Here is a 24,517-nt window from a genome sequence, read left to right as displayed (position 1 = left end):
TTTGTGCATGAAGTCATCTCTAAGTTTGACAACCGATTATCATAACGTGGTAGATGATCGAAGGCTTGGCTGTTCTTCCCTTGATTCTTGCTCAACTTCCTAAACCTCAACTGATATTATCAATGTATTTATCATGAAGATACATACAGGTTGTATCTATACGTGCATACAGTTTACTAGAAAGAGGTTTGTGACATGTATATTCAGTCATAAATGTACAGATGCTTAATACATTACTGATTTATATCAAGCTATATCCCTAGATCTCTTGCAGACTGAGTTTCTCAAATTTGTAATCATTTTGAACCATAAAACACATTTTTAAAACATAAAATAAAAAATAGATTAGTTGACCTGATGGTTGATCCGAACCTAGCGGGTTCAACCTGACAGTCTGAAGCTGACCCGAAACTGTTTATATCAAACCCCAACCCACGAAATTTGTGTTATGTTTGATGCCGTTTTTTTTTTTTGAACAGGTCCTTATTTTTATTTGAAACATTTTCTACGAGGAGGAGGGCTGCTGCTGAGGGGACGTCTCCAAGTACGGGTGTTTAAACTAAAAACCTGGACTTGCCAAGGGATAGTTGGGATGGTTTCATGACTAGGACTACTAATCTTTGCAAAGTTGACTATCTTAGGGTCAATAGTTTGAGGGCAGACCCCAAAACCCACGTGGTTTCTATACTGCATCCCATAGGAACAACACCAACAGCCTTTCTTATTGAAAGATTACAAACAACGACTATTGTGTTGCAGCCACCGGTAATAATACCATAGAAACAAAAGAGGCCGTGAGAGCTGCTGAGCAACCTCGGACCTTGAAGGCGGTTGACCAGAACCGGGACAGTGAGGGGAACTCCGTGGTGAGGGAAATTAGCATCATCGGCGATTAAAACATATGTTTCTTCCACGGTATCAACTGAACGTTCACATGATAAAATTACAGGTTTGCCGCCGCTATGACAAGTGATAAATTTCATGATCATGAACATCTTATATATTTCAAGGCAATCGCATAATGCAATAGTTAATGCCATCATGTGCAGATTCTCCATGAGACTTAATTTCTCCTCTTCCGTTTAAGTTCTCTCTCAATCTATCACAATTAAATAAATGAAATACCAATTCAGAAAACAATGTTAACGAGTTAGTTTTACCGAATAATAACCAATAAAGCATACCAGTAACAGGGCTTCACTTGGCACTACTGCAAGAATAGTTAAAGCTCAAGAACAATGACAACTTGTTTAGCCCTCAGCTTTTCAGTAATGGGTTCACGCCATCTCGGCTCATTTACATAACCGTATATTAAAGCTCAAGAACAATGATTCAACAAACCAAGTAAAGCCTATTTCATCTTCCATCTTCAAAGATGTAGTAATTGTTCCCGAATCCATTTTATCTACTTGTTACATAAACACAAACCAGTATTTAGTATATTGCTAAACTCTGAAAGATTTAAACTTTTTAACATTCTTGGCATACCAGAAGTTGCTCCAAGAAACAAAAGTAAGCAATCATGATCACGATCATAAAAACGGGTACTTCCTGCCATACTCTGATCTAAAAAAAATAAAATATAATAAAAAAATAATAATAACATGTGTCCAAGAATAAACTAAAAACTTTGTATAAATATTTATTTACAATAAAATAAATTTTTGGATTAAAATAATATAATAGCAGTTACCTAAGAGCCAACCGGGATCATTAATAAGTTGACACTCAATTCTGGCTTGGTCATCTGGTACCTTTTCAGGCTGTTTCTTCTTTTCTGCCACGCCTTCTGTAAGTTTACCAATTACAAAAGGTTAAATCTCATCCCAGGAGTGTAGTGTTGAACCAAAGTTTTGAATTCTTCATTCTGTTCGAATAATGATTATTCATAACTCTATACTTCAGGTAGAAACCATAGCAGATGCTCAAAGTTATTGAAAACAAATTTAAAAAATTGATACAAGTATTCAACTGCAACAATTTGACAGCTTGACTTACAAAAGTCAAAATAACACAAATAATCTTGCAATTTGACAGCTTGACTTACAAAAGTCAAACATGGACACACTTCCTAAAAACAAGTAGTTTCCTAGGAAGACTAGGAAGAAATAAATCATAGTTATTGGATCATGTTAATCAATGGTTGAGATTTAAAAATTATCAAAAACCGACATAGTTTCCTAGATTTAATCTTTCACCATTATAACCGACATAGTTTCCTAAAATTGTTCTTTCACCATAGGTTGTAATGCCACATGTCAAAAATCTATTGGTTCTTATCATTCTTAAGAAACTCCTTATTTTTATTTGAAACATTTTCTATATATATACACACACTAGCTTTTTGCCTGCGTGTTACGCGAGTTACTTTTAGTTTTTATTTTTTTTATTATCTATTTGTCTTGTAATGGGTTAATTTAAACACATACTAACCCGTTTACATTAGATCCCAAACCACAAAACAATGGTTGATTTAATCATTTGTAATTATATATTTGTAACTAATTGTTTTAATTTAATTTATTACAAGGAAGTCAGTTATATTCATTCCCAATAAATATATATACTTTAACATATTTTGATCCATTTATATTAATTTATGTTCATTTAAGTTCATTTTTGAATAGAACATTAAATGATTCATCTACTTAATGTTTTTATATTTGTTCATTTGTGTTTATTTATGTTCGTTTACCTTTGTGCAATTAACTTAGTTTATGTTCATGTAGAACGTAAACGAACACGAACATGTTCATGTTTTAAACAAACTAACATGTTTTTTCCCCGCTCTGCAAGCTGTTGAGTCTTTTGGATGAGCGTTTTCTGATACAGACTTTAAACAACATTAAAAACAAAAAAATCAGCCAGTGCCAATAAAGTAAAAGTAAGTATGTAATCATTCTAATGAGATATACATTTCATGATTGATATTTGGACTATAAGCTGCGCAGCCTTCCTGCCACTACACCACGTTGGAAAGGGTCGCATGCATATAATTTAAACAAGCTTCTTTTTATGCTGCTTAATTCACTTTGGAATCCTCATGCTTTTTAATAAATGGATGTGAAAGAAGCTTCATATGTATATCAATAAAAAACAATAAATTCCTTGAAATAAATAAATTTAAACTTTCAGAATTTTCACATATTCTAACATTTTCTTTATTACCTACTTTGCTGCTGGTCTTGCATCAACATCTTTCTGTAAAAACACATCAATGAATAAACAGAATTCTAGAGAAAAATATGTCTTTTGGTATGACGGAGATGGGTCGTCCAGAATCTATTGGTGTCCAAATGTTTTAACTTACAACTTCAAACTTCATATAACATTTAGATCTACAGCAATCACTTGGTTCCATGGTTCACTGTCCCAGCCACCAACGAAACCTAAAGTAGGGTTAACAGCTTATCCAAACCTTAATAGAAGTATGAGTGTGCACCTGTAATCACAGGTCACATTATTTATAAAAACTTGATAGTATTACGGGTAGACCCGACCCGTATAACATTATAAATCCTAGTGTTCTTACCATGCCACCTCTATTGAAAAGGCACAATAGCTGCCCACAAAAATATTATCAGCTATTGTCTACCTAAAAACTTCTATACCAAGAACATCAGCTATCATTTCCTTAGTTTCCTATTCAAACAGACATTAGCATTTACCATCATGAATAAATGATAATATTACTCAATAAAAAAAAAAGTAATTAATGTTTACCCTATCAAGATTGCTGTAAGGGAAACATGCTCATTGCACGCTAAGCAATTTCCAAGGGCATATGGTCTTTCATCAATACGTTGAACCACAGCTGCACCAGGCAGACTGTATCGAAAGTCTTGAAGCAAGAAAATCCTCAATAAAAAAAATAATGCTTAAAAGGTACAAATCACAGGCTAAATCAAAAATATAAAATGAAAGTTGAGGGCTTTACCTTGGTCCGTAGTAGTATGAGGCAAAAGAAGCCCATTCTAGAATCTTTACCAATGCAAAGTCGTCCAATGATTTTTGGTGCTTGGCTAAAATTTTTTGCTCAGAAATACATGAAATACATAAGGGTACGAAAAAAACGATATTTGACTTTCGGTTAATCCAGCTTCAATTCATATTCAAATTATACAACTCTTTTTTTATTACCTTTACCCAAAAAAAAAAGTAAAGAAACATTTTTCGATGAAAATCATGCCAGTAAACCATCAGATGATTATCATGTCAAACCCGATCTTTGAATTTACGCGAACCGATTCCAAGAAACCTTTTTTTAGCTTTTATTTACCCAATAAGGATCTAGTTCCAACCCGATTCAACACTAATTTCAACCCGAATAGCAATAATTAAAAACATAATCAGATAATTATCAAGTTAACCCGTTATCACAGCTTCAAACAGATCCTTTTCATGCCAAGATAAGACATATTAAACTAAACGCAAAGTCTTGACATCAAAATGGTCATTGGTCGCTTGTAGTCTTGTACCAAATTGGAAATTATTTATCTTTAAGATGGACAAATTTGAGGTGAATTCTTAGTTTAGTAATACTATATGTAGTCATGACATGTAAGCTTTTAAATGACCATTACTCGTTTCTTTGTGCAGTGTTTGTTGAACATGACACATAAAATAGTCAACCAAATTCAACTTGTGTTATAAGAACAATAAAAACGAATTAAATCTCTTGACACTGTAGGCAAGAATGGTAATATCATACCTAATGTGAATCAAGTAGCAAACAATCGACTTAGGGTTGTAAAATATTATTTGAGATCAGAAACGATTAGGTCTAGGATTTGATCGACCGAACCTTACGATTAGGAAGAGTCTGAGAAACCATGACGACATTCCTGTAGATGACGAACTCGAATCAAAACAAGAGCGATGGAGCGGCGAACTCAAATCTTGTGGCAATTTTCAAGGGTCCAAATCCATCTACGATGGCAACGATGGTGGAGGAAGAGGCAGGCAGCAGCAGAGTAAAGGAAGTAAAGGGGTATTATAACCCATTAGGCTATCCGGGTCAAAACCGGGCTAAATCAATGAGAGCTCACCGTTTACAAATAAAGCAATCTGCTGGCTTTATAGGGGATGGGGAGCGACCAAAATGCGACACATAGGATTGTAGAGGTTTCGTTTATATATATTATAGATAGATATTCTCTTTTGTATATAGTTGGTATTTTGAATTTTTGACCAGTTTGCCCTTCTATCATATGTCTTCATATCAAATCTCTTGGCAGCTATCCGACCCCACTTGACTATAGTGTACACGACTTTCAAACTGTCAGTTTGCGGCCCATTTGACTCCTAAACCTTCAGCAAAGTTTTTTTATTTCATCAGTTTGACATAAAACAAACCCAAATAAAAAATTAAGGGTCTCGCATTCTCTGCAATTTATGCTTCATAAATGAAGCAGAGAAAAAGGAGTTGCTGACACACGATTCAGCATTCATACATATGTAAGTAGACACTCAATTAACTTCTACAGTTCCATACAACAGAAGCTAGAAATGACACGTAATGGATTTTAGAAGTTTATTAAAAAGATTCTGATATGTGCCTTCCCACGTTTAATCTTCCACTAATTTAGTTGTTAGTTAATTTAGTAGTTTGTTTATTATGTTTAGGAGATCATGGGTCGTATAATGGCTTGGTGGATAATTTGTTAGTTTCTTTGTATGCCTATAAAAGGTTATGTAATTTCCATATGAATTATGAATAAAAATATGAAAATTATCTGATCATCTTTCTAGTATTCTAATATGGTTTCCTTCTAATCTTCTTTGGCCAATCGATTATCGGTTGGAACCACATCAGATTTTTGTTCTCTTAAATTTTAAATAGGCTTATATGCATTCAATAACATGACCTTACTAATAAACTTCAGAAATTAAGTAAATTTTTTATAAAAATTTCCAGTGCATATGTAGAGATGCACGTGGGTTGACAACCCCCAAACATATAGCATTTTTTACCCACTATTCTTTGCTAGCTTGAACCCTTGTTTATAACACTTAACATAATCATAAATTGCATTAAGAGAAATGTAGTTTGCTTTTAAATTGTAAAACTCAGCAGAGTCTTACATTAATGGTCAAGTTTTTAAAGCAAAATTAAGCATGTGAGTACAACACTTTTCAAAAGTATTAAGATCAGAGATTGAAGCTTTTTTACCACTGAAAAGAAAATACTATTATTGAAAAAAATATGTAACTCTTTCAAGTGTTTCGGGTTAACCCGACCAGACCTGTTTCAGACCTTAAAAAATTACTGTGTAGACCCATAGCCCGATACCAAACCCGTGCCCATTCTGGCACTTTCACCAGCTGCAGACAGAAGTAATAATAACAATATTCTATATAAAATGTTTACCTTCTGCTGGTTGTAAATGAAACCCGAAAGGTCTGCACTTTAGGCATCTCACGTTGTTGTGGAAAGCACACAAAATAGACTGAAAACAGATTGCATCATTAAGACATAAAAGCATTTAAAATAAACTGAAACCAAACAACATTAACACATAAAAAGCATTGGGAACCTACACTTTACCATACAGATTTGCTTCTCCACACCTGCAACCGAAGCACTAAACAAACAAATAGATAAATCTCAGTCAGCATAGTTATCTAAATTATACAAATCAACATGACATAAACATCAATAAATTGCCCTGGAATTTCGCCTATTAGCACAGTAGCATACATTTAAAATCAATCCATCAAATAAATTACGAACCTGAAGATCTGAAGTATGTTAAGGTATTTAGGTCAGATGAGTGCAGACACTGTTCTCAATTTGACCATGAATATCGATTGTAGGATTTTGGATTGGGACAGACGAATTATTTTATCATATTTCTTGTCACACGAATTTAAAGAGCGGTGAATAGTAACTTTTTATTTATAGAAAGTTGGTATAACAACTTTTTATAATTTAGGGTTGGGGTAATCAAAGATAGATGGGTTGAAGTTAGTTTTTAGTAAATTCTTTTAAAATTTAAAAATGGGTTACAATATAATTACATTCTTGAGTTAGATAGGAAAAAAAATTGTAACTTTACAATCATGTCATTATTATTGAGTTAGATAGGAAGACAAAAACAGGGTAAATTAGTAATATTATACATGACTATAAACTTTCCTTTCAAATCAGGCCATGTTTGGCTGGAAAGTTTTGGAGGAAAAAAGCAATAACTTTTATTTCCATTCTCTTTCTTTTCTTTTAATGAAAAAACTCAAGAATGAAAAAAAAAATTCTTATCTTTTCTTTTCCAAACCCTTAAATAAAAAACTCAAGAATGCAGTGTTAGGGTTTCAGGATCGTCGAATGCGATTTGAAATTCAAACACCCTCATATTTTGAAAGAGCCGCGTCTATGAAAAGCGGGGGTGATGAAATTATGCTTTAGCAGTTGTACATAGTGCATATAGAGTTGTAAAACTCTTAATTTTAAGAGTTTTGGTCAAATGACGATCCTGTACTTCATATATGTATTATAATATAGCGTGTGTGTGTATATATATTGGAAGGTTATTTAAGTAATTTTAAATACTAAAAGCTTGGAGTTTTATTTAAACACTACTAATATGAGCAAATTTGCATGTCAATCTCGGACTGACACGTGTCAACACGTGGCAGGCCACGTGGCTATGGTTACTTAATCGAGTTTCGTGTCGCGCGAAGTTGCACTTCGCGTTCTTGAAATGTGTGCCAGCAGCTTCGCGTAGCGCGAAGTTGTTCCGTGTCATCTTCGCGTCGTGTGAAGATGCATGAAATCCAGAAATTTTATTTTCAGTCCTTTAACTTTCAAATTTGGCATTTTTAGCCCAAAATTTAGACGAAGTATTTTCATGGTGTTACAGCAGGCGCGAGGGTCCTTGATGGGTGGCACGCACGTCACCCAACTTGCGATCTCTTTAGGCTATGAAGACCTGGTGGACGACCTGGCTATCGCACCGACCACTCCGTGCCCGCTGGACCGCAGCCGTTGCACCAGCATGCACATTGTGCATTCGTTCGTCGGGCACAACGGCCCGTACGTCCGATTGGTCCCAGTGCCTTTAGTCCAGCCTCCCACGCTCGCAGAAACGGAGGTGCATATCGTCGATAGGCCTGTCGACGAGGGGCGGGGGAGGGCCGGTGGGGATTCGGATGATGGTGATGACACACATGAGGATCCAAACGCACATGAGGTACGCTTTATTATATTATCGTTTTACGGTTTCATTTAATACATCTATTTATTAAACGTATTTTTATTGTTTTGTTATTAGCCGCCACCGCAGCACATTCCACGTACATACTGCGCGGTGCGTTTAGATCCCGCCACCGACGCCAGGTTGCGGGCTGTTGAGCGTCGGTCGCTACGCACGGAGCAGTGGATGACGCAGATGGCGCGCCAGATTAGCTAGATTGTTCGCTATCCGGTAGCGCAGCAGGCCGGACAGGGCTACCCCTTGCCCCCGCCACCCCCTCCCGGTTTTGACCACGAGGCGAGCACGTCGGGCGTGAGACGCGGACGGGGCGATGACGTCGACGTTGCTGGTGAGGGATCGGGGGCCAGGCGCAGGGAAGCTGACGACGACGACGTCGGCGACATGGTGTTTAGGGCCCCCGGGGACATAGACTTCGGGGGTTATATGTAGATTTTTATACTTTTGTTTTATTTGTTGTATGTAGTTTTATTTGTATATTTATTGTATATAATACTTGTTTTGGTATATATATGTGTTATATTTGTTACCAAATGAGCTGACTACGATAAGCAATTATTTATTAAAATAAAATAAAAAAATTATTTATTTTATCAATTTATTATTGAAAACATAAAAAAGAAAATAAAAGAAAAACATAATAAGACAAAAGATAGACCCCAATACGCGACGTATAGCTCTATACACCGCGTATTGAGGGGTTTGCTAACAAACCCCATGACGTCTATAGAAAGGCCGCTTGAGTTTCCCAAATATACATACACATGACCATATAATATTAATATAGCTAGGTGTAACTAATTATGTTATTCTTTTTAAAGTTTTGCGACTTACGAGAAAACCAAATTATGCTACTAGTAATAATATAATGCAGGTAATATTATTTATTGTTATGAAAGGATAAGGTTTGAGATAATTGAAAATCACGAAAATACATTATTTTAATTAAGGTATATTTAGGGTTAAAAGAATTGGGGCTTTCGTTATTTCTTCATACAAATCGATCTGTCCTTCCCACATGGAGCAACTGCGTCTGTTGAGCACCGAAACCCTACGATGCATACCAGGTTGTTCGCTGTTGGTGTCGGAAAACAGGCCCTTACTTGATTTCAAAGTGTATTCATCATCTGGTGATTCTTAAATGTCTCAATCTTTTTATACATATTTCAAAGTCTCGATTTCAAAGAGGGACAGAATAGTAAACTTGCATTATGTTATATTCCCTTTGGGTATAGCAAAAACCCGTATGCTGTCGCTTATAAATGGTCTTGTAAACCCATGCTTTCTTTATATGTACTTGTTTGTTTGCTTGGTAATCTATGACTCCATTAAAAAATATGAGTTTGGCCTTCTGTTCTATGCACACTTGATCTGCATGTAAAGGTAGAATAGCTATGAGTTTGTGCTGCCAAAGAACCTGAAACCGTGGCTTGTTTTATCGTTTTCTGATGGAAACCATGACCTCAGATTTATGAATTTGCCTTTATCGGATTTTGGGGCCAAGTCATGTTTGTGCTTTGCGTGTTTATAATGTTATCTTTTGTATTTCTTGAGTCGTATGTTTTGGGTTTACAGAACTCGAATTTAGTTAGATCTCAGTTATTGTTACGCTGTTTATTGAGATAGGTCGGTTTTTGGTTGGCGAAAGCTCAACGAGTCATGAGTGTTTTAATTTAAGAATGTATGGAGTTTCTTGTTGCTGATTTCTAATGTGATTTAAAGCATGATGCGAACACGGTGCACATGCAATTAGGTTTTATGTTGTCATGTTCACTAAATACATAGTGTTTGCGTTGATTTGTTTAAGCAGTCCAATTAAGCAGGTTATTGTCGTAAACAAACAACTGAAGCACGAACACGACAATTCGACAAACATACTCCAAACATTGGAGACTGGTATTATTAACTATTAAATATTAAGTGTCCCACTACTGTTCTTGTGTACCCCTGGTATGGTTTTGAAGATGATGGATAAATAACATTTCTTGTCATCAATATAAACTATGCATGATGAAGATAGATAACGTTGTGCATTTATCTATTGAAGATTGGTCATCAGAACCGAAATACATTCAAACACAGCTTTAGATCACAAGCTTGATTTAGGGAACCCATATTAATCTCGAAAGAAAACCAAATAGCTGCACAATCCACATCCTTGAGTTTATATAGATTTACATGACTTGGGAAAAAAGAAAACTAATTATTATTATATATAATAATTAAGAAGTTTGGTGGCGTAACCACGTGATTGGTCCGCATAGCCTCATGACGTGGTTGGTCGGGCTTTTTTTATTTGCTTTTAATTTGTTTTTCGTTTTCAAATTCGCGTCGGTTCGTCGCCGTAAAATACAATTTTGTTTTACTGTTGATACCGCCAAATGATTCCGGCTAAATTCGCGTCAGCTCGCGGTCGCAACCTAAGGTTTTTTCCCTGCGAGTTTTTTTGTCCATCGATTCTGGACGAATTCACGTCAGGACACGGACTCACGGTCACAACGAGCGTATACGTTTGGTTTTTGCCACGGTCTTTTTTTTATGTAAATATGTTAATTTGTAGACGAATTAACTTATTGCCTTAATTTCGGTGTCGTAACCTGATACTAACCGAACTCGTGTCGGTTCACCACCATAACACATGGTTTTCTGTGTACGATTTAGTGCCGACAACGTCGATTCCGACTGAATTCACGTTAGTTCGCTAACGCAACGCGCGGGTTTTTATTTAGTTTTTTATTTTTGTCCCTCGATTCCATAATCAACGAATTCGTATCAGTTCGCAACTGCAATGCGCGCGTGTTTTTTTTGTTTGCCAATTTTTTTTTATATTTTAAATATGTTAAATTGTTGTATTTGGGTGTGGACGAATTTATGGCTTGCTTTATTTTTGGCGTCGTAACCAGATACCAACCGAAGTGTCATAAGTTCGTAACCGCAACGTTGTTTTGCCAGTTAATTTGTTGTGTTTTTTCGTTATTACTGGTTTCGTAACCCGGTACCAATCGTATTCACCTCGACTCACAGACGCACTGCATGATGTGATAAGTTATACGGACAACTGCAAATAACATCAACCCAATGTAACGAGCTGAGAATCTTCCTAGTTAGATCACAAATAAAATTCTTAATTTGACTAGGTTTATACTTCACCAATTAATAAAAAAGCAAGTCTACCAGGTTCAACCATGTGCTTAGTTGGCCCAGAAGAGAGATTACGGTCCAACACCTATCTGATAGCTGTGGCGGTTCGGTCAAACATGCACCTCATGTTCTCAACATACAGCAAACATGACAATTTTATTTTCATACAAGTTACTTTCATTTCTTTGTTATTTTTTATCATGGGGTTTTCTAACATGTGCCCTAAGGACACATGTAAGAAACATTAATTAAGTGAATATTTTTGTTAAAATTATATTTTATATTAATTGCATTTATGTCTTAATAACTACCATATTAACTTTCTATTTTTCCCTCCTAAATCTTTCCTTCATTGATGACTATTAAATAAAATTTTCTAATTCACTCTAAAATTACTATTTCATCTTTTTTAATTTTCCACCATTTTTACAAGTATTCACTATTAAACAACACCTTTTATTATATTTCTATATATTTTTTTTAAGATCAAATAATATAAAGCATTACTATTATTCTGCAAATGATGGACGTGTTTTTCTGGATTTGAATGAGCTTTGAAAAAGATGTTATTGAAGAACAAAGTGAAAGTAAGAAAAAAAATTGTGAGAAACCATTCGTTTGTCAATGTTTTCTAAGTGAAGAAAAAGCTCATTTTTTATCAAAATTATGCAAGAATGAATGGATTTTCCGTTCGAAAAGAGAGGTTTGTGACCAAGAAATGAGATAGGAAAAGACTGGAGTTTTTTTGTCATCGTGAAGGAAGACCGGTGCCTAAAAAAGACTACACAAAAAAATCAAGAAAGAGAGGCTATGCAAGATGTGAATTCAAGACCCACATGCGTATAACATTGAGAATAATTAACGAAATTTTTCCAGAAGAATGGCAAGTTATTATAAATGTTGAAAATGTATCTTCTTTTGTTATCATATAATAATGAAATTACATCTCTTTTTGGCTTTAGACTTTTATATTTTAATATTAAAAAAGTCAATGTTAGTTTAGGTGTAAAAAAATCACTTTCATATTTGAATATTCTTTACATATAAATGAATAGAAAAATGGCGTGAAATGAAAAAGTAATTTTAAAGGGAATTAGAAAATTTTTATTTAGTTGCATCAATGTAGGAAAGATTAAGTGAACAATAAAATGTTAAATACGGTAGTAATTAAGAGATGAATGTAATTAATATAAAATTATGATTTCAACAAGAATATTCACCTAATTAATATTTCTTACATGTGCCCATCCTAACATTGAAATTGTTTGCACTCTTTTATTTGATTTGAAGGTATACGTATATATATTGTATGCAAAAAGTTATAACTAGAAACTGTAAAATAAGCATAATTAACATGGTTGAATAGCTTTTTCTTGACCACAGTTGTTTGTAATAATGGAGAAGCTAAAATAAGTCACGAGTTGAGCTTGTGGACTATTAGATATGAATCATATAATCTCACTGATTTTTGGTGCAGTTATCACAAATACCATGTATGGGTGGTGCTAAATCTGAGATGCCGCCCCGCGGAACAACATTATGTTTATTCAAAAACTTCCCCATCAAACTTTATTAATGATGCTGCAAATGTTGTTTGGGCAAACACCAAGAGTCCTATGTTAATCACCTATATATGCTAAGTAGGACACTCACATTTGCTTCATTTTTCTCTGATTTAATGGTAATTCGATGTGAGATGTTGAGTTGTTTTTGGTTGTAGATTGATTTGTTAAACCACCTTTTTCTACGTGTGCTACTAATGTGAGAGAGACATAATGCAAAATCAAGTACGTACAAAACTATAATAACCATACGAACAAATGTGCCAAATTCGCATGTGACACATAAAACAGTTATGAGTCATATAGCATAGTTTGTGTCGGGTGCTTTGAAATTAAAAAAAAAAAAAAACAAAACAAAACAAAAAAGCATTGAACTTTTATTTTACCTATTTATTTATCTTACTAGCAATACCTTTACTGTTTTACTAACCTCATATATAGCTTAATTAACTTCAAAAACTTAACTAATACTAACGTAGTTTATGGTATTCGTCAAGACCGAGCATCGTGATGGTGATGGAAACACTCGCCACCTCTTTCCTAATGGTTGGTTTCCAACCTTGGCCCCACGATCATCCTCATCAAATGATTTTTACTAAACGTTAAGACACTTTTGGAACCATAAAACGCCCAAAACAACCGTGCGGGGTGGGGGGGGGGTCCTCGCCGTTTTGGGCCAATACTTACCCCCAAAACAGTTGACTACCCTAGGTCTAATACCAACATAGCTTATGTCATTCATTGTTATGATTGGTAAAAGGTGAATATTGATTCTCGTTCAAGTATGATATTATTCTAAGGAATTAACACATGCTACACATTTCAAATTTAGAATACGTGGGTTGTGTTCAGATTCAGTTTTTATAACTGTTTATTAAACCTGCTTTATCAATTTCTTAATATAAAAACTATTGAAAGAGATTTTTCACTTACACTAGCACCCCCAGTTCGATGTAATCATTACTTAATTAAAAAAAACTTAATACTAAAATGTAAAGGTTTAACAATCAGAAAATCATATTACTCGTATTACAATTCTTTAATTTGCATGTCAACATTCCAGATTAATTCTGTGTTCAAACATAATTGATATAGTCATCGTTGATACACAATGTGCTCCTCAGATTTTAAACGAACTTGAGTGCATACACATTACAAGAAAACAGGATCTTCAAAGATGGATTAAGTATAAAAGGTTTACAGAGAAAATGAACCCAAAAAAAAAAAAAAAAAAGTTGATGGTTCAAATCTCCTGTGACTTTTATGGCTACTAAGTATTAATTAACTTCAACTAATTTAAACTGAAACGATTAAATAATGTGGTGACCACAATTTATTTAATAAAAAAGGTAATATAATTATTTCACATCAATTTAAGGAACACTTGGTTTTCCTTTTTCCTTTTAAGTTGTACGTACTATTTTGATACTATTGAATACTCGTTTTCACCTTTGTCACATTAGATTAAAAAAAAACATTCTAGTCTATAAATTAAGTAACCACCATATATACCTTCATCAGTACATACTAATTTTTTCTAGCTCTAAAAAATGTATTGACTATGTGAAGAGGTAGGTCCCAGCAGAGCCCAGTTGGACCCGCAAGACTCACCTTGAAGAGAGACGTTTGCGCAGAAACCAACTGGATACACAGGACCCACCATGCTCAGAGACGTGACGTCCTTACGCGCAGTACGCAAGCTGTTCCCGCAGGAAATGCCTCCCAATGGTGAAGTACTCTGCCTGTTCCCGCAGCTGCGGATACAAGCCATCAGGGAAGGCCACCCGCGCAGCAAGGCTACACGCACAAGGCACTTAGCTCTCAATAATTCAGTTGTCACCTGAAGGAATGAGCAAAGCCGGGAACAATCCCGCACAAAGGCGGGAGGGGGAATACTCCCGCCCAACTAAGCCAGTCCGTACGATACGGGAAGATCTTCTGTACTGTACCTGACGAGGTATGGGCAAAAGATCTGACCAAAGGTAAGACAGCTCATTGACAACGGTATGGTGAGCAGCATGCTCTTGTACTGTATGTCACTATTAGCCGCTGCCTACTCACCAACTCCTGTCATACCACGTGCATAGCCGGTAGTTGGTGGAAAAGGAATAGTACACAGCAGGTCTGGTCACTATCAGCCGCTGCCTACCCACCAACTACCAGCAGGGCACGTGCGTAGGCCACAGTTGGTAGAACAGGAATACTATTCAGCCGGCCACACCTTCTTGGAAACCTACCTTCAGCTATAAATACCCAAAATGGTATGATCTTATCATCATATACTATCTCGTATTACATATTATACCTGATATCTGCTCTAGCAATCTCTTAATATACATTTATATTCAAGAGCAATCTAGTCTGATTCTCACACCGGAGGGTGGTCACAAGGAGGAACCCCCCCCCCTTCTCAGTGACGAGCTCACGGTGTCTGTTTTGCAGGTTATCAGAAGAACCATCTTTGCCGGGTCTAACCCCTCGTGGGAAACATCTATCTAACCCCCAGGTTACCCGTAATCTGCCCGGGGTCCGATTAGTGTTTCTTCACTATGGTTCTTTTCGCCGCCCCCCTCTTTACCGCCACCAACACCGCAGTCCCAAAGACACTAACCGTGAAACAATTTCTCGAGGAAATCATTCTTCCGGTTATGATGAATTATTCAGCACACGTAAAATCATGCCACTTCAGAGAATCCACTAGAGAATTTGAGGTTAATTCGAGAAATGCGTTAACGTTGATATATCGATTCCTGATGTCGACTTCATGTGCAAGTCGACGATTAAAGGGGTGGTGAACAAAGACATGTCCGGTGCTACCCAGTTGGAAGGGTTACGTGCACAAGTAGGGTTATTTGGGTTCGATGTCAAGGAAATGAGTTGGAATATGATCGAAGGTAAGTTAAGCCTTCAATTATCGGCGAAAGGAGACGCCAAGGTGGAGCGTGGTTTTATGGAGAAGATGCAAGTGAAGCTGATGGAGCTGATCAAGTTTCTTAAGTTGTCACTCTAAGTCGAATTAATCATTCAAAAGTCAAGGGTACTTTGATCATGTCATCATGTGTTCTTTCTTTACCTTAATATCCTCGATCAACTAGTTATCTATCTTATGTTTGGTTAGATCATGTGATGTTTGATGGTATGTTAGATGTGTTTTGGCAATAATTAGTTATATTTTTTTATATAGTTTACTCTTGAAATTTAATATAAAGTAATTAAAATTTTATTATTTAAGATGTGAAATAAAAGGTTATAGGTTCAAATGGATGACATGTGTGAATTAGAATTACTTTTTAATTAATATTTGTTAGTTGGGCAATCTTTTGCAAGCTACGTAAGTATTCTATTTTTAAGTTTTAACTTTTGCTATAAATAGGAAGCAAGTTTTAATTGTGATACCCCTTACACAAATTTATATACACAAACAAATCTGAATGGAAAAGTGAGAAAAATAGAATATTACTATTTCTTGATAACATTTTGTTGAATGTTTTATTGAAATAACTTTTAAATTAACATTTAATATTAAGAAGATTTTAACATTTTAATCGAAATAATATACTAGTGTACACGTTGTATAATACAATATTGTATTTATGTGATACAAATGCATGTCCATGTCATCCATGCTAGTAAAGAACACATGTTTAGAAGATTAAACAACTGAAAGATAAAAGATAGAACATTAGACAAGCAAAAGACAATCATTGCATAGTCTATGTTGATCTACCATGCGTGCGTAGGCAAACAAAACGAGTCAAGTTCAAGTCGTAAATCAAATCGAATGTGCTTGCATATGTTTCGATACACAAGACACGTCAAATTAAGGATACACTACATGTCTAAATTTACACTTGAATCAAAACAAGAAGATGCAGATGTGTCATGTGAATGTAATAGGGACCATAATGTCATTTAAGCAATATAAAGTTGGTTGATCATACATTTAAACCCTCTCCAGCTCATCATTATGTTTCTGCAATTGGTCTTTTAACTCTTTTCTCCACCCTTGGATCAATCTTTCCTGTTTCTTGATGAGATCCGTCTTCGTCTTCAGTTCTTCCTCCATCATCGCAATATCCTGCAATATATTTTTCAGAATTACAGACCCGTACAATACCAAGGCGTCAGGGAATTTTTTGGATAATCAAACAGCTTATTGCATTTGAGACTCATTTGAAATGGTTTCATTTGGTAATTTAGTGATAAGACACCTCATCAGAAAAATGCCACATAAGCAAGAAAGTGGTAATCAGCTGATCATATTACCAGATTACATCATCTCTATAAAGTAAAACTACCAGTTCAGGAGGTTACCGAGTTTAACTACCAAAATAGACTAGAAGCAAAAACAAAAAAGTCATAAAGATCACCATCGTCCATTCATCCGGGTAGGCCTGTAAACGAACCGAACATTCGGTGATCGTGAACCGTTCGGCGGAAAGTTCGTTGAGTTCATTCATTTGATAAACGAACGAGCATGAACAAAAAAGTTTGTGTTTATCTAATTAAACAAACGAACAAAAACACATCTTTCGTTCATTCATTTATGTTCATGAACGTTGGTTTATGTTCGTTTACATATTATTAGAAATAATTAAATATTGTTTGTATTTTACAAATTATGTCACCCTAAACAACTTATTTTGTGTGGTTTATGAATGAATCATGTACTTTTTTGGATAAAACTTTGGATAAATCATCAATTTAGTGTCTTGTATATTCGTTTGTGCTCATTTAAGTGTGTTAATTTATGCCCGTTTATGTTTGTTTGTGTTCATTTACGTATGCTCGTTTATGTTTGTTCAATTATGTGCATTTTCGTTTGTTTATGCTCAATTATGTTCATTTTTAAATAAAAACATGAACACAAATATTTGTCTGATTAAGTGTCCGTATTCGATTTAAGTTAAATGAACAGACACGAGCATGCCCTTGTTCGTGTTCGTTCAGCCCGTTTACAGGCCTGCATCCGGGTGTTAATTACCTTTTGCAAAATTTCTTCTTTGGTTGGCTGATCCTCACGCTGCAAACTGATAAAGTAAAGTTGGAGTTTTTTAGCAGCCTCCATGAAATCTCTAGCATGCCTCTCCACATCAACTGACAAAGAAAAATGTTCATATAATTAAGTATAACGCATCAATATGCTGCTAATTTGATCATCTGATAACAAGTTATAATACCAAACTAGCCCGTTTCAAAAAAGTCAAAAACTTGCTCACTTTGATGTGACGGGTGGGGAGATCGATCGATAGCTTGAAGCTCTCTTGCGGGAAGGCACGGGAGTAAAGCAGCCTCCAACGCCATAACATATCCAATCATATCATCCTTAGCTGGCGGTTGAGGCGAATGCATCTGAGTATCATGTGAATCCCCTAATTGTCTCTCAGCCATATTTTGTTATTCACTACCTACACTTGAATACAATATTGTAAGAAAATAATCATATTAACCAATTAGTAATACTAGATTCCCTTGGAACTTGTAAACCAACAAATAATAGAGAAAACAACGCTATCGTACAATAACGGAAACACTTTCTTCAAAACAGAACATTTATAAACTCTTTTAGGAGACTCTTATAATAATTCCTCTAGAATACTGCGAGTGAAAGTTTATCAAGTATATAGCATCCCAAGATTATCCATTAACATTAGACCTAGCAAAATGGGCATCTGGGTGAGAACGGGCCTGTTCAAAAAAAGGTTATTTTGATGCGGGCTGTTTAAGAAAACAGTCGGTTTTGGTTTGGGTCGGAACGAGTTTTAACAAACATAAATGCAGGTCAGGATGGGAAGATCGGTATTCATAACAAGATTGAGCATTTCCCTTATTAACTGGTAACATCAACAATTAATATGCAGCATTTACCTTAATATTAATTATTAATTATCTCGTGAAATTCATAAGGTAACAGTGGAAACTAAAGGAATCTAATACAAATAATAAAACGGAACCCTAAATAAATATTTAAGCATAAATATCGTAAATTGGGGGTTCTGAATCTTGTGTTGAGGAAGAAACCAAACCTGGGTGTGGAAGGAAGAAGACGGGTTACTGCACAACAATAGTGGTCAAAAGATTTTATTTATAGTGGCAAACCCGGTATTTTAAAAACCTGCAACCGGGTAGAAACTGATTTGGAGTATGCTTGGATTTCTGGGGGTTCGGATACGGTCTATCTGTAAAACTTTGAGGATCCTTTAGATTGAGTTTAAAAAGTGTTTATTGGCTTATTGGTAGGGCCGTCCGAACTGCTTGATACTCGAACTCGCTCGCCGCTTGCTCGGAAAATGTTCGCTCGTTTTTCACTCGATTGTAAACGAGCCGCTCTGCTCGGTTCGGTTTGTAAACGAGCCAAGCAACGAGCAAAGGTCTGCTCGGTTCGGTTCGGCTCGAATATTTTTTATTTATTTTATATATAATTATATATGAACAAATATATAAATATGTAGACAACCCACGTAAAATATAAGTATACAATTTTATAGTTTTCTTAGTTCGATTCAAGTTTTCAGAATACTAAAAAGTTTGTTTACATGCTTATTATAGCTCACTTCAAACTTCTTTCTCTTAAAATTTACAACCTTCTATAAGTTTGTTTAAAAACTACTAATTTTTTTTACAAAACTTGTTTCTTACCGAAAACTTTAAAGTGAAAAAGAAATAAAAAAATGCTCGAAATCGCTCGATGTTCGATCGAAAAATGCTCAGTTCGATTTTGGCTCGTTTCGCTTTTCGCTCGGTTCGAATTTCAGCCGTTATGTTCGGTTGTAAACGAGCCAAGCAACGAGCAAGCCTTCGCTCGGTTCGGCTCGACTCGTGAACAGCCCTACTTATTGGCTTTTCAAAAACAGGATTTGGGTCTTTTGAAAAACTGATTTTTAACCCTTTCAAAAAGCTAAAATAAAAAAAATATTTAATATATTTGCTTTTTGAAAACACCAATAAGCCAATAAGCTTTCTTAAACTCAATCCCAAACATGCTCTTAAACCTGGTTCATGCCCGCGGGTCGGTCCATAACCGGGTCTTATGCCCACCCCTATTTAAGTATTATGCATAATCCAAAATGGCCCAAACATAAATGTGCGGCAAAATCCTGAGATAGATATATGGGTGCAAACGAGTGTAGCCGCTCGCAAGCTACTTGAGCTCAAAGTGATAAAAAGCTAAACTTTTGCGTGAGGGGTATCTCAAATAAAGCTCGTTTGGTTATGGAGCCTAAAACCAAGCTCAAGCCATGTATGGAAAGCTCATTTAGGCACGTTCAACCTAAACAAGCGTTGAGTATTTTGTAAGTTTGTTCTCTTTTTGTCTTTTATGTATTAATTTTATAGTGTACAACCGAGCTCGAGTTGAACTTTGGCTCGTTTATGGTACCTTAAACGAAGTCAAGTCGGGCTTAGGCTTGTTATAGATTTTTTTCAAAATATATATAAAAATAATCAAAAGCGTATACAAATTAATTAATATATAGTAAGTGAATCGAGCCCAAACTTGAAAAACTAACGCACGAGCCAAGCTAAAATTCTTGGAAAAGTGCTCAAAACAAGTCGGGCTCATGCTTTAGAAAAATGGCTCGAAACAAGCCAAACTCAAGCTTTAGAAATAGAGCATGAAACAAGCCAAGCTCAAGCTTTCGTAAGTCAAAACAAGCCAATCCATAATATTAGAGGACCTTTCGATCCAAACTACAGGTTATGGTTACGAAAGATGATATTCAAGTTAAGTTAACCAAAAGTGGCGTTATGTTTGGTGAATGTAAAAGTTCATAATATTACTTAACTTGCGATCAAGTATCATACCGGGATCCCAATTTTTACTCCAAATATCAAGTCTCTTACAGCCAGAGATTTTAACTCGCATCAATTACTTAAACTTACGAAAACTCATATTCTTACACAATTCATAAAGATTTATACCGGTAAATAAAATTACCAAAGATTAATACTTTATGATCAAGAAATCCAAAGCAGCACAAAATTAGTGAAAAGATGCATTTGCCATTTAAGTGAACTCAAAATTCTACCACAATACACTTCATATAAAAGAAATCTGATAACATACTTTAAAAGCCAATCCAAGTAAAAACAAACAAACATAAAACAATGTTGACTTTCCGCTCAGTCTTCCTCTTCACCCTCGTTCTCAGCAATGTTGAAGTAGCGTAGCTCGTACACATTGCGGTCTTTGTTGGAAGCAATCACCCGAAGCCAATCCCTCACATTGTGTTTCTTCAAGTACTTCTTCGTCAAGTATTTCAAATACCTGAAAAAAATGCAACGCCATGAAGCCTGCACCTTTAAACTCGAATTTTAATTTTATGCACTTTGGTCAGTGGTGGCTCAATTTTTATCTTCTACATGATCAACATGTCACCAAACTTCCCATTAAAAATAAAATAAAATTGATAGAGCACAAGTTAAAAGGCTCAATTTTCCAACCATTGAGTACCAGCTGTTACTTCCTAATTTATATAAACACCAAACCTTTTTGTCTATATATAGAGGTGCAGACAAGCCGTTCACAAGCCGCTCGAAATAGGATAGAAAAAGCTGCTCGAAAATGGATTGAAATAAAACTCAAAACAAGCCGAGCCACATCGAGCACGAACTCGAGCCTTGTATGAGAAAACCGTTTACGCACGTTGTGCCTTAACAAGCCTTGAGTATTTACAGATTTTAGCTCTTTTATTCTTCTATGAATCAAATTAACACTAAACAACCAAGCTCGGGCTGAACTTTTACTCATTAAATGTGCTACACACGAGCTCGAGCTGAGCTGGACTCGTTTACAATACAGCATGCGAGCTTGACTCAAGCTTAAGGTTTCACTAAAATGCTAAACATAAATAATGGTTAGCAATGTCACAAAACTTAAATGATAAATAATACATGAGCCAAGCTCGAGCTTTAAAAAATGAGCTCAAATGAGCCGTACACGAGCTCCCGTAAAATAAAACGAGCCTAGTCGACTTAAAGCTAAGTCTAACAACTAACAACTTTGATGTAATATATATATATATATATATATATACCACAAATGAAGTAAAAACTTGCTAATAACATAATGTAAAATACCACAATTAAACCTATAAAAATGCTGCAGCACAATGCTTCTATATTAAACACCAAACAGACATGCATTCATAAATCAGCAATAGAATTTAATTGAATAGAAATATTATTATTATTATTATTATTATTATTATTATTATATTACCTTTTGGAGAAGTTGCTATCGGCGGTGACGGAGATCTTATTCTTCTCACGAGAAATGGTGACGGAGTCGCCGAGGTTTCCAGCTTTGCCGCCAACTTTGATTCGCTCCTGAAGGAACTTCTCGAGAGAAGCAATCTCCATGATCTTGTCCTCAACAGGCTTCCCGCAGTCGATGACGAACGTCGATTGCTGCTTCTTCTTTCCACCACCCTTGGCTCCGCTCATCTTGCTTACGTGCTGGATTTTCACGACGGCAGGGAGAATGCGATGTTGAAGAAGAATTAAGTTAGGGTTTTAAATTAGGTTGTTATTCAGTGGGTTTGTGGGCCGATTCATAGGGATGTAAAGTGGGTTGTTTTGTTAAGTCTCTAGTTGTGTTTGGGCTTGGGTTAGTCCGGTCTATTATTAAAGGGTTATATCCTCACATGTGTTTAAAGTCCAGTCAAAAGTTGTTTTTGTTTTGTGCGAGTCATAGGGTTAGTTTCTATTTTTCTTGTTAACGTTGGAGTCGTTGGTTGTAGGCTATATAATAGTCATTGCCGGTTGAATAAAGTACTATGAGTTTTCTTTGTTAATTGTGATATCACTTTGAGATCCTTCAAGTGGTATCAGAGCGAACGAGAGATCACTTTCACGAGAGTAAGAAGAAAGATGGCTGAGGATTCGAGCAGTTTTTAAACTGTGAGTGTACCAAAGTTCGATGGTGATTACGATCACTGGAGTCTTGTTATGGAGACTCTTCTCTGATCAAAGGAGTTCTGGATGGTGGTCAAAGAAGGGTACACGGTATCGAGACAAGGTGAAGAGATGACGCCAGCCCAACGAGCAGCTGATGAGGCCAAGCGACTTCAAGATTTGAAGGCTCGAAACTATCTGTGTCAGTCAGTTGACAAGCACATTTTGAAGACCATTACCCAGAAGAACATGTCGAAACAGATCTTGGATGCTATGAAGATAAAGTATCAGGGGAATGCAAGAGTTAAGAGAGATCAGTTGCAGCGGCTTAGAAGGGAATTCAAAACGCTTGAAATGCAGGTAGGTGAATCCGTTATGGCCTACTTTGGGAGAGTTATGGTCATAACAAATGACATGAGAATTTGTGGAGAAAATATGCCTGACGTGAAGACCGTCGAAAAGGTTCTTAGAACAGTAACGGAAAACTTCAATTTTATCGTATGCTCAACGGTGGATGAATTGCAGAGTTCACTATGTCTATTGGTACATGAGCAAAAACTTCAACGAAAGATCCCGGGGGAGCAGGCGTTGAAGACTAACTATGAACCATCGGTTGGAAGAGGTCGTGGACGGGGTAGGTTCAGCACCAATCGAGGTAGAGGTCGCGGAAGAGGGCGTAGTTCATTTGACAAGTCAACCGTTAAGTGCTATAAATGTCATCAAGCGGGGCATTTTCAATATGAGTGCCCCACCGGCGACCGATCTGCAAATTACACCGAACACGAAGAGAACGATGAACTATTGTTGATGGCTCAGGTTGATGATGTGACAACAAAGAAGGAAGGGACATGGTTTCTTGATTCGGCCTGCTCCATCCATATGACTGGAGTAAAAGAATGGTTCGTGCAGTTGGATGAAACCTATACTCACTTGGTAAGACTCGGAAACGACTACCTGCTAAGGGTAAGAGGCATTGGTGAAGTAAGAATTTGTGTGGAAGGCATAACTCAGGTAATTACAAATGTTTACCATATACCCGAGCTTACCTCAAATCTTTTAAGTATTGGTCAGCTGCAAGAAAAATAAGTCACTTTTGTTGTGCAAGAAGGGGTGTGTAAGGTCTATCACCCTCAAAAAGGTTTAATAATTATTTCCTTTGGAATGAAAAAGAATCGAATGTTTCTTGTGCATGTCATATCAAAACCCTATTCACTAACTTGTTTACAAGTTAGTGAAACTGACACTCATATATGGCATAAACGGTTTGCTCATGTAAACCATAAAGCACTCAGAACCATGCAATACAGACAAATGGTTAAAGGGTTGCCAAAGGTAGTTGGAAAAACCAAATTTTGCGAGACGTGTGCTATTGGTAAGCAAGAAAGAGTGGTGATCTAAAGAAAAGCAATACAACTGATCCACACTGATCTGTACGAACCAATCACACCATCATCTAAACCCAGTAAACAATGTTCTTGTTTTTATTACCGACTATACTAGGAAACTTGGGTGTATGCTTTGTCGTATAAAGAAGATAAAGGGTCTCCGAAGTGATAGAGGAAGGGAGTTTATCTCGAAGAATTCAATAAATTCTGTGACATTCATGGTATCAAAAGACAATTAACGGCTGCCTAAACTCCTCAACAAAACGGAGTGGCGGAACGCCATAATCGTACAATATTGAACATGGTGCGTTGTTTACTAGTTGAA

General features: G+C 36.0%; 2 protein-coding genes across 2 annotated transcripts; both read right to left on the bottom strand.

Annotated features, from left to right (window-relative positions):
* Window positions 1-16,831: 16,831 nt before the first annotated feature.
* Window positions 16,832-18,331, bottom strand: LOC143575113 (mediator of RNA polymerase II transcription subunit 28-like). The gene is made up of 3 exons (XM_077059560.1): window positions 18,133-18,331; window positions 17,898-18,010; window positions 16,832-16,991 (listed from the first exon to the last, which is right to left on the bottom strand). The coding sequence occupies exons 1-3, from the start codon at window positions 18,302-18,304 to the stop codon at window positions 16,857-16,859; spliced, it is 420 nt and encodes a 139-aa protein (XP_076915675.1). The 5' UTR covers window positions 18,305-18,331; the 3' UTR covers window positions 16,832-16,856.
* A 2,563-nt stretch (window positions 18,332-20,894) lies between these two features.
* Window positions 20,895-22,370, bottom strand: LOC143575112 (large ribosomal subunit protein eL22z-like). Its single transcript, XM_077059559.1, has 2 exons — window positions 22,134-22,370; window positions 20,895-21,179 (listed from the first exon to the last, which is right to left on the bottom strand). The coding sequence occupies exons 1-2, from the start codon at window positions 22,355-22,357 to the stop codon at window positions 21,035-21,037; spliced, it is 369 nt and encodes a 122-aa protein (XP_076915674.1). The 5' UTR covers window positions 22,358-22,370; the 3' UTR covers window positions 20,895-21,034.
* Window positions 22,371-24,517: the final 2,147 nt, after the last annotated feature.

The sequence above is a fragment of the Bidens hawaiensis genome, unplaced genomic scaffold, assembly GCF_021521415.1.
Source record: "Bidens hawaiensis isolate Kalapana, Puna unplaced genomic scaffold, B.hawaiensis_p1.1 tig00027298_1, whole genome shotgun sequence".
NCBI classification, from domain to species: Eukaryota; Viridiplantae; Streptophyta; class Magnoliopsida; order Asterales; family Asteraceae; genus Bidens; species Bidens hawaiensis.
Note: the sequence above shows the minus strand (reverse complement) of the source record. Positions and strands in the feature narration are given on the sequence as shown.

Excerpts from the sequence above, each read along its gene's own strand:
- LOC143575113 (XM_077059560.1), bottom strand. The coding sequence starts at position 18,304 with ATGGCTGAGAGACAATTAGGGGATTCACATGATACTCAGATGCATTCG. Across the intron at positions 18,011-18,132 it reads TCCCCACCCGTCACATCAAA|TTGATGTGGAGAGGCATGCT; the intron begins GTGAGCAAGTTT and ends TTTCTTTGTCAG. Across the intron at positions 16,992-17,897 it reads AAGAAGAAATTTTGCAAAAG|GATATTGCGATGATGGAGGA; the intron begins GTAATTAACACC and ends AATATATTGCAG.
- LOC143575112 (XM_077059559.1), bottom strand. The coding sequence starts at position 22,357 with ATGAGCGGAGCCAAGGGTGGTGGAAAGAAGAAGCAGCAATCGACGTTC. Across the intron at positions 21,180-22,133 it reads GATAGCAACTTCTCCAAAAG|GTATTTGAAATACTTGACGA; the intron begins GTAATATAATAA and ends CATTTTTTTCAG.